Raw genomic sequence first — 10,508 nt, 5'->3', positions numbered from 1 at the left:
TTTACATAACTTAAACATAATTGTAATACATTTTGGTTAAATCTTTTTTCAATAGACTGACTGATTGAAGTATTTTCAGATGAAATATGCCTTGCTCTACTTGCTATATCCGTGAAAGTTTTAAATTTGTATGAGATACTTGCTTGTGGAACAAATTGAGGAAAAAACATCAAGAATAAAAGTAATTCCAAGTCCAAGGGGATACATACGTATAACACTATAAATCGAAAGATTTTTCACTGATTACAGTGTACTGCTTAACAGGATTTGGAACTTTTTCCAACCAGTATTTGTGTTATATCACAGGACATACTGGGAAGTACATTAACACCTGTTATTGCATAAAAATTATAAATCTTACCCCTAGCATCAACTCAAAAGTTCTTTAGGCATGCTTAAATTGATTAGATCAAACTCATCGTTCTTATCAAGAAAAGAAATCCACACGAAAAGTTGACTTTACGGTATTGGCTGTGTTCATGTGGGATTCTATTTTGGTAGTTATCTCATCTGTAGTCAAAACACACATTTGATAAATACATGGAAATAAACGTTTATTTTATAAAATTTGTTTGAATACAAAAAACAGTTTCACATTCCCCTGTTCATCTAATATAAATGTCTTAACTTTTGAATGATCTATGTAACAGTAAACAAAAGATACAGAGAGGAAATAAAAACGCTTTAGTACAGACGTCGCAAAAAACTTTGAAAAAACAAACAAGTGCACAAAACTCAAGGTCATCAAAGTAAACACAGGACCACAGAAAAAAGTGGGGGAGATATAAGATGTTTTTGAATGGTCAGCTGGGCTTTTGGTGGTTTTTTTAATGGATAATGTAATTTTTTCTTAATCTCGTGAAACTGCAGTTTTAAATCATTATTTTACATTTACAGTTTCCAATAAAAAAACACATAACCGCTTGTGAACCAAACTTAAATCACAAATTAGACCCCAATACCTGCAAATACTTCGTAACTTCTATTCAATTGAACAATTTTTGTTTGATGAAGCACGAAGGTTTTAACAATTTATACCGTCTGTATAATCTATATTTATAAATAAGATTTTGTTGACAGAACTGTAGTCTTCTATTATATTTTTATATTTTGTAAATGTGTTTTGAACCATTGCCAAAATTTTATTTGATATATCTTTTAGATTTATTCATACAAACAAACTATGATACACCAACTGATTAAATAAAGAGGAATGACAGTCTTTAAATGCATGCTTCTTAATCTTTGTTTTTCGATTTGTGTCCGGACATTGTCAGTTTTTTTTTCGACTTAGAGTTTGAACATTCCTCAGATATTGTGCTTCCCTTCCGGAATATTCTGCGCTGAAGACGAAAAATAGAATGAATAAGGTCATCGCTTCACATGCAAATCTAAGCGATGTGAACACTAACGTTTTGGTGAGGCCAATTTTCTTACAATTCTCAAAGGATATACATTGATATTTATATAAATATACTACTATATTGGCTACATAATGTTGTTGAATTCGTAGGTCTGCTCATAGCTGATCTATTCCTTATCCCACTTCCCAAAACAGTCAAAATCAATTTGATAAATAAAAATCATTGATATCCCATTTGATTGTAAGTCGAATTTATTCTACAATGATGCATTAAATATAAATATTACATATGATATATGATTATGAACTGTCCGCCAAATATAACACTTTTGCCTTATACCATTTGCTAACAGGGTCAACTAAACATGGGTTCATTTGCCCTTTTTTCAATACAATGCATTTATAAAGTAAATACATATGATATATGGTTCCTTGATTACTATATCATGAGTATGCAGCCAGGATGGGGATGGAAAACTCAATGCGTTTAATAGAAAAAGTGCCACACATGGTATAGAACTTTTGGAACACCTCCTTTAGGATTTGTTTATGCTAAATGTGTGCCCTTATCCAATATTGCTTTATTAACAGTCGAAGTTTATATTCTCTATCCCAAAAACCCTTCATCCTGGTCTATTGTTAATTTACTATGCTCCTGAGTATGCATGGAATGTTTTCCAATGCGAATAAAACAAACAATAATAAATCAGATACTATGATTCAATTTTCACCCCAAAACATACAGAAAAGGATGTTTTAACTATAGGAGTTTTTTTTATTATATTTTATAACCAAGCAAACATGTTTGTGTATTTTGTCACGTAAAGTGAAAATTATTTTCTGAAAATACTCTCAAACAGATACTGTTTCCATTTCTCTGTTCCAAATGATTTTATCAACATTTTTGCAAATTAGAATAGTGTTATTTTTTTATAGAAAGAAACCATTGTTTAGAACGAAATAATTACTTTTTAATGTGTAATAAGTTCTAATATCAAAATAAGGAGATGTTGTATGACTTGCAATTGCAATTAGAAAAAAATGTTCAGCAGCACTTTACTGCATTCAACAATGAGCCTGATAACACGTAAAACAATTCAAATAAGAAAACAAATTGTCTTAAATTAATTTATTCATGAGCATCAATTGTTTTCAACCGTACGGTCAAAATGTGTTGGAAGTGATGACGTCTACATTCTGGTCATTCTGATGATTGAAGTCACACGACAGATTAAACTAGCTATCGTATCCCGAAACTATCGTATTGTCGTTACAACAATCCCTTCCTCTTCTAACACATTTTACTTTTTACCGGGTTTGAACTATCTCACTATGAGCAACATTAGGATTTCCCAAGGATTTTGGTGTAATTCGCTGTTTTTAAATCTAAGGTTATATGTAGATGTTTTTTTGGGGAAATTGGGCTTTCCTTTTTGTCTGGTGTGGGTTTTTGTTTCTCTCTAAGACTCATTTATAAGTTTCTTGATTTATCTACCTTCGATCAAACTGTGGGTTGATATGCTATTGACAATATTTGAGGTAACTGCACACAACAATTAACCTTTCCATTTGTGTTATACACTGATGTGTAATTAGACAAATGTTTTTATGGTTTTGAACCCATAGCGGTATAGTCTCCGTTTCAAAGCAGCCAAAATATTCAGCTCGTTAATATCCAGATCGACAAAACATATATTTCATTTTAACTTTCATTTGATCTCGTCCGTAAATGCTTAACATAATTTGCAATAAACCAATCATCTATTAAATCAGCCAATCAATGAACAAACCATAGAAATATAATATATATGATGTAGATCTTAAAATGTTGTAAATGAAGTCAGGAGATAATGAAGAAGATATTCCATTTTAAGAACAACACACTATAATAATTCCACTATCGATATTTGGGACTATACAAGACACTTCCATACTAGACTTTGACATCTCAGCCTTTCCATATCAAATCTGGATCAGTGGAATGAGAAAGTACATATAAGAAATTACAGTGATATACCTGTATGGTACCGTATAATAAAATACCAGGATAATAATTTGACTCATAAGTGACGCTTTATTCAACACATTGGAAGGTAACATCTCGAAGTTGCAGATTCCGAAAAAGTCGTGATCACATATCATTTAAACAATCTATACCAGAGCTCAGAACAACCTTAGTGTTTCAAGTAATTTAACATTATAAACAGCAAATAACGATATAAAGATATGACAATTTAACAAATAACAATAAACCCAACATAACCAATTCAGCAGCGAGAAATACCATTCAAATTACAATCCAAACAATTAGTACAGTCACAAATAATATCATTTGAAAAAAACCGATTTCATAATCTAAATTTTATAATTGCGATATCATATGACTTCAAATTATATTAAGACATTTTGAACAATTGACATGATTAAACAATTAAACATTTTTTGAAGTAACATGCATGACTTGACTTCAATTAAAAAAAATATCAGTTAAATTGAATATGAATTACAGTTTTCAATTTGTCTTTAAAAAGAAATCGTTCTCTTTTAAAAATAACAAAGTACGAGTTCAATTATCATTATATTGGCTGTCATACGGTTTATTCCACTGTCGTCTTATCCTCTTCATGTATATACAAATAATAGTATGATGAAATACTCTACATATTAAAAAAAACCCAATTTCAAGACATTATTAAAATATTGTAAGATTGAATATTAATTTTCTAGGAAAAACATATATATAATATCTGTGCTTTGTCTGAAAATATAAGATGTATGTGTACTATCTTTAGCTTAAGATGATACCTTACACTACAGGAAGATAAATCTGTAAAGTCAGCTAATCGTTTTAATTACGTTGTGTTGTAAAAGGAATATTAAGCTTCTCAATGATCAAAATGGGTGTTTGTCAAATTGCTACATAACCAGTGTAATTTTTCTGACAAAACGGTTGGTTCAAATTTTTTGAAATTTTTATATTTTTGTTAGAGGGTCAAAGTAAATACTTTGACAATTTTTTTTGAAAATTAAAGGAGCCAAATTAACTTTATTGAAAGTGTTGGGTACCACCTTAATAAACAAAGCGAGACTTTCGAAACAAGTCAGATTTAATGTATTTTCCGCTTTGACATTTATTTCATCCTGCAATTTCTATGTAATGTTTTGCATTGTTTTTAGTTTTGAACTATTTTCCTTAAAAAAAAAAAATAGGCATAAAACAATCATGTATTCCAAAGACGATTCCAAAATGAACTGAGATTTTAGCAGTAATATTAAGGCTCTTCCTACATAGGAGTTTGATAACAAAATATTATATTTACAAGAAAAAATAAAAATAAAAAACGCCTTACATTTATTTGTATCCTTATTTCTGAAAAAAGTTTGATGATTGCAGAATAAAACAATTTTGAAATGTGACACTATTTACACCCAAAAATGTTTTAACATTTGCACACATGCACGTGTTGTTACGGAAACATCAACAATTCGACTATTTACAAATTAGTCAAATAACATTTCCATTAATTAAATGTTACTTTTATAACAATGAGATTTCTGTTGTCTAAAACAGAATCACCGGGCTAACTCCAATTCAGCTGTATTACTTGGTTGCTGTCACTGCTATAAGAATAATATAACCACCAATACCACAACAAATGGTCACAAGAGTAAGGATTCTAGCTATGGCCGCTGACTTTCTTGCCTCGTCGTATTTCATTTCAATAGCTTGACTTTGAGACTGTAAATAATAAAGGAGAGTTACATGTAATAACAACTGTTGACAAAAAATGACTACAAAAGGGAGAATACTACGTTGTTTCGATAAAACATTATTTGCCCAAGAACAATAAAACTTTAAAGCATTAGACCGTTATGAAATTCTGTGTCACACATGACAATGGATATGTTCGACTTGTAGTAGGTACAAAAATGTTCTATTGTTTTCGTTGTTTGAGTACAATCTATTGTCGAATTTTGACTATGAATAACAACATGTCGTACAAATATATTGTAAAGGAAATTAGTTACCATGCAAAATCACTCACAATCCAATTCTGGTTTCTGAAATCTTAATTTCAGGGTTTTTTTTGTAATTTGTGTTATGCTCATTTTTCTGTGGTTTTTCATTATTTCAAATTATATTTTTTTATTACCTCGTTGGCATGTTCTTGTATTTAGTGAATGTGAAACTTTCAAACAGTTATCTTTGTCATAATGTTTATTATTAAAAGATTTGTTGATTTTTGTTTTGGGGTTTCCTTTTGTCCTTTCATGTTCATAAGGATTTCGTAATTCTTCAACTAATGATTTTGATATCGTCTTATTTGTTTGCTTGATAAAATTAATTTGATATTAAATTAACATGATTTATTTATTACCATAGATGCCGCAACGATAGCTCCAATACCAGTGACCCAGCAACAAAACAAACAGGTCAAAACTGCTGGTGTCATATAGCTGTACGGAGCTGGATTTATGATTATTGTTTGTCCTGCTTGTGGCTGACACACCTGTCGAATTAAAAAATCATGATATTAATTTTCACTGTGGAAGTTATTTCGATGTATTTCAATATAGCCATGACCAAGTATTAAATACAACCTAAACTTTCATTTTTTAATTTTAATTTTCATCAATTCATATATCAGTATACAACTCTTTAGCTTTACGTTTTATTCAATCTAGATAATAATGCGTGAAAAAATAATGCATTCAAATTATAGAATAATCACAATTTTCAAAGTATCAATACATACAAAATATATAATCATCAAAATTGCTACCATTGCAGCCTTCTGGTATTCAAAACAGTACTTACTACTACATTAGTAGTTGTGGTATTCATCATTGGTGGCGCCATCTGGGGTTGCTGAGTATATCCATAGCCACTGGAAATATCACTGTATCCTTCTTTGGGAGGATTGGATTGAAAGAAACCCAGTGGGTTCTGTTGAACAAATCTGTGAATATATTGTTGCCCTGGTTGTTGTTCTGGTTGTTGTCTTGGTTGTTGCCCTTGTTGTTGATCGGGTGGCGAATATGGCGGTGGTTGTTCAGAAGAGCTCGCCATGCTTCAGCTGCTATTGGAACCCCTGTAATTTCTATTAAAGTGAATAAATATGTTTCAGAGAGAAAAGAGAAAAACACATAAATATTTTAAGTAAGAAAATAACTTGCAAACAATTCATAATATATATTAACTGATGACGTAACATATGGCTCTTAACATTTATTAGTAGCATTGATTTGGTAGTTTCAATTTTATGAATTTGACCAATATTGCCTTCGATTTAATTTTTCAATATACGGCATTATATATAATGCAGTCAAATATTTAGGTGAACAAAAGAATCAATATGTTAACAAACATTACACAATCGACACCTATATAGAGTGCAGTCATTGTCACAGCTGTGGTAAAGCCTTGTAAGAGAAAAACTCCTTCCTAAACTGTATTTTTCTTTAAGTTAAAAAAGGTACCAATACCTTGTTGACAAATTATCAGAATCTAAATCACAAATAAAACACGATGGTCTTGTAGTGTAGAATCTGGATACTGACGTTGTTTATCATCTTACATGTAAAAAAGGTTATAGTATTCTTGTATTTGTCTAATAAATCTTATTTTACGACTGTTTTGATGGTATCCATTTGATGTGGCACTGTACTTGTACATCCCGTCATTGTTTATTTTTCTGTTATTTTTTTTTTTTTTTTTTTGTATTCTTGTATATCATTTTTTATGTTTCTTTGTTAAATATGACGTGGCTCTGTATTTATGCATCCGTCACTATGTTATTGGGATTGTTCATATGCTTTCTCTACATGACTTTTTGAGTTTCTTTGATACATATGATGTTGCTCTGTACTTATACACCCCGTCATTGTGTTATTGTGCCATGGTAGATGCTTGTTTACATATTTGTTTGTTTGTATAGTGATTAAGATTAAAACATGATGCTGACTGCTATATCCAGATTTTGACATTTTTACCTTTTGTGTTTGTGAGTTTTGTTCACACATCGTTATCGATATAATAGATTTTAATGCGACTGTCATACAAGGGAGAGGTTTAATCAGCTATAAACCAAGGTTTGATCCACCTTTTCTCTACTTAAGAAAATGCCAGTAATAGGACAGTTGTTGTCCTTCGTTTTATATGTTGGAGTCTTTGATTTAACTATTTGATCAGGGACTTTTCGTTTTGAATTTTCCTCGGAGTTTATTATTTTTATGATTTTTCTTTTTTTAAGAACTATGCAAAATGTTTTTTGTTTCTTTCGTACAGTAAATGAGAAGCTTTTGTGCGATTTCTGATTAAATATCTGAACACAAACAAGTCTGCTTGTACTACTGGTTCACACAAATGACCAATTAGCATTCCGATTGTCTGTTGAAATTTCTTTTCACCTAACTCAATAAATATGTTGTCGATTCAACGGTATGGTATAAAAGATTATCACGTACATCTAATGTTAAGTTGTTTTTAAAAATAGTCACATGCACAATAATAAATTATCAGATGAAACGAGAGAATTGGACAGTGTTCTTACAATAAACGAAAACATCTAAATAATAATGATAACAATAAATGTAATCATTTTTAGAATGTGACAACACCAATACATAAATGTTTGCACCATATCAGCAGTAAGAAATCAAGCACATGTGTAAAATGCATTTTCTAAAACAACAAAAAAACTTCTCTGATAAATACCTTTATACTCTAATTGATGTCAAAGTACCTTAATTCCCCGTCTAAAATCACACATCCACTTTAAAATTCAAAATCAAAACACAAAACAAGTCATGACAATATTTTATTGCACAACAAAGCCTTGTAACACATAAAGAATCACATTATTCATTATAGACGACAGTAAGAACTTCATCAGAACCGCTATCAAAAGCAGACGAAGAATATCGATTGGCAAACAGTAAAGCAGTAAAAACGGCTGTCAACAATGTTAATGATAAATTTGACATAAATATCTATCCCTTTCACACAAGCTTGTGGCTTATATTTTCCAAAAGGATTACTAGATTTTGCGTTGTAAAAACTATAAAATGGATATACAGTTATAATGTGACATGATTTACTACACCTGGGTTAAACTGGTATAAAAGTATAATCAGCCAGAACATTTTCCTGAAGACACACTGACACTTAAATCTTGTCTTACAAATAGATATAAATCAAAATGTTCAATTTACGCTTGCTTTCATTGTGATTCTTTCAAATGTATTTTAGAGGTGCAATTGTTCGAGGCTGGTGAGAGATTTTTGTGTTTATGTGTGCATCATTACTGTTATACCTAACCTCGAAGAAAACAAATTCGATTTTCAAATTATGGCGTCGTTATCTTTATTGATTTTATAGATGTATAGAAGATATTATGAGTTAACATTGTCTTAAACAAAGAAAGACGATGTCTTTCAATTCTCATAAACTAGAATAAATAAAACTATATAGATAAAACTACATCTGTCTTATTAAAGAGAAAATAGCTAAACATGATAAAACAATGTAATGCACAAGTGGGTAGAATTATTTCGGTTAAAAATTTTCATAAACATCTTTGGCATTTAACTGCTTTCAAAATCTTCAATAGTTTGGTGGTTTTTTTGTTGTTGTCAATCAAAAGCAATATATTAGATGGTATTTACCAAGATAGCATGAGCCAAGGATGAAATAGATCACATAAGACGATTTCATACAGGGCTTGTAAACAATAAATTAGAAGAAGCCAATCTTATCGGTAGGTTTATATTGAAGTATACACCTGATATCCGCTCTTTGAATAATTCAAAGTTCGAAGACTACTATAACAATGTAGTATGTTCATTGTCGTAATAAAAACGCAGTCATACTAAAGCATTTAAAGTCGCTCATGACGTCACCTGATTTAAATATAGCATAGAAACAAAACAATAACAACTAGTGGATCTCGGCTTCGCTATTTTTTGGCAAACCTCATTTCATTCCTCTAGTTTGATCTATCAGTGTATTATGTTCTTCTTATCCGTGAAGTCGTTGTTTCTTTAACTATTCAAAGTTCTTTATAGAATCGTTATGTTGTATGTCTTTCTTGGACTGATTTCGGTATTGCAATCTTGTATCGTCCCATTTCACTATCTTCAGAACTATTTAATTATTTAAAGGAATAACTGTTCGCATCAATTAGTTTTACTTTTAGAAAACCTATAACTGTTACTTTATGTATAATACAAAAGTCTACCTCTTATATATCCCATTGAAATTTCGATTTAGGACACTACATAAACTGTTATATTACCTCCTATATTGATCTTTTCCTGGACATTGACACAGATGAACAGCTTCTAATAAGAATTTATGACACTTATTACGATTACAGCTTTCAAATTGTCAATTTTCATTTTTTTCTGATTCATCTCTTCTCCATCGTATTACGTTTATATATACCAAGCACAAGATTGTAATATATGGACTATTCAGAGTTGAATTTAGGTGGTTAATTAGCTTACTCATTGGCAAGCATACCCCATCTTCTTATTTTGAAAGTTTAACGGAAATCAACTATTATGTGCACTACGTTTTTAAGGTCAACATCTCGATTTATTTTACCTTTTTGATGAATCTACATGTATGTATCAACTAATTACCGAAATGTTGTGGAAATATAAGGTCATCAGCCACCAGAATAGTTGCCTTTAACTTTAATGATTTTGTTCTATTTCTAGTTGTGATATTTTAACTTAGTGAACGCAAATGGTGAGTAATAAATGCGTAGCTGGATAAGCTACTCTGTCGACGCGTCTGGTTTCGCTGCGTTTTTTTTTTTTTTTTGTTGATGTGGTTCCTCAAGTATTGTTTAAAACATTGTTTTGTCTTCTCGGTTGATTATTTAGATTTCAACATAAGTCAACTACAATGGCATATATTCATTGTGCTATTTGTTTTACGTTTACTTGTACATAGTAATGGAATTCATGAGATTGGGTTAGATACTGTAACCAATAATTGTTAGTTGTGATTGCATAACAGTGGCGTGGCAGTGTATACTGCAAAAAGTGTATGTGTGTATTGGGGGGTGGGGGGTGTCTATTAAAAGTGACAAGTAAAACAACAATTACAGATATTTATCGACAAACGTGAAGGGGA

The 10,508-nt window shown here is 30.6% G+C and overlaps 1 protein-coding gene across 1 annotated transcript; it reads right to left on the bottom strand.

Annotated features, from left to right (window-relative positions):
- Positions 1-3,304: 3,304 nt before the first annotated feature.
- Positions 3,305-6,462, bottom strand: LOC143081650 (uncharacterized). Its single transcript, XM_076257415.1, has 3 exons — positions 6,183-6,462; positions 5,743-5,874; positions 3,305-5,102 (listed from the first exon to the last, which is right to left on the bottom strand). The coding sequence occupies exons 1-3, from the start codon at positions 6,432-6,434 to the stop codon at positions 4,965-4,967; spliced, it is 522 nt and encodes a 173-aa protein (XP_076113530.1). The 5' UTR covers positions 6,435-6,462; the 3' UTR covers positions 3,305-4,964.
- Between the last annotated feature and the right edge of the window lie 4,046 nt (positions 6,463-10,508).

Source organism: Mytilus galloprovincialis, chromosome 7, assembly GCF_965363235.1.
Source record: "Mytilus galloprovincialis chromosome 7, xbMytGall1.hap1.1, whole genome shotgun sequence".
In the NCBI taxonomy this organism is placed as follows: domain Eukaryota; kingdom Metazoa; phylum Mollusca; class Bivalvia; order Mytilida; family Mytilidae; genus Mytilus; species Mytilus galloprovincialis.
This window is presented reverse-complemented; position numbering and strand designations above follow the sequence as displayed.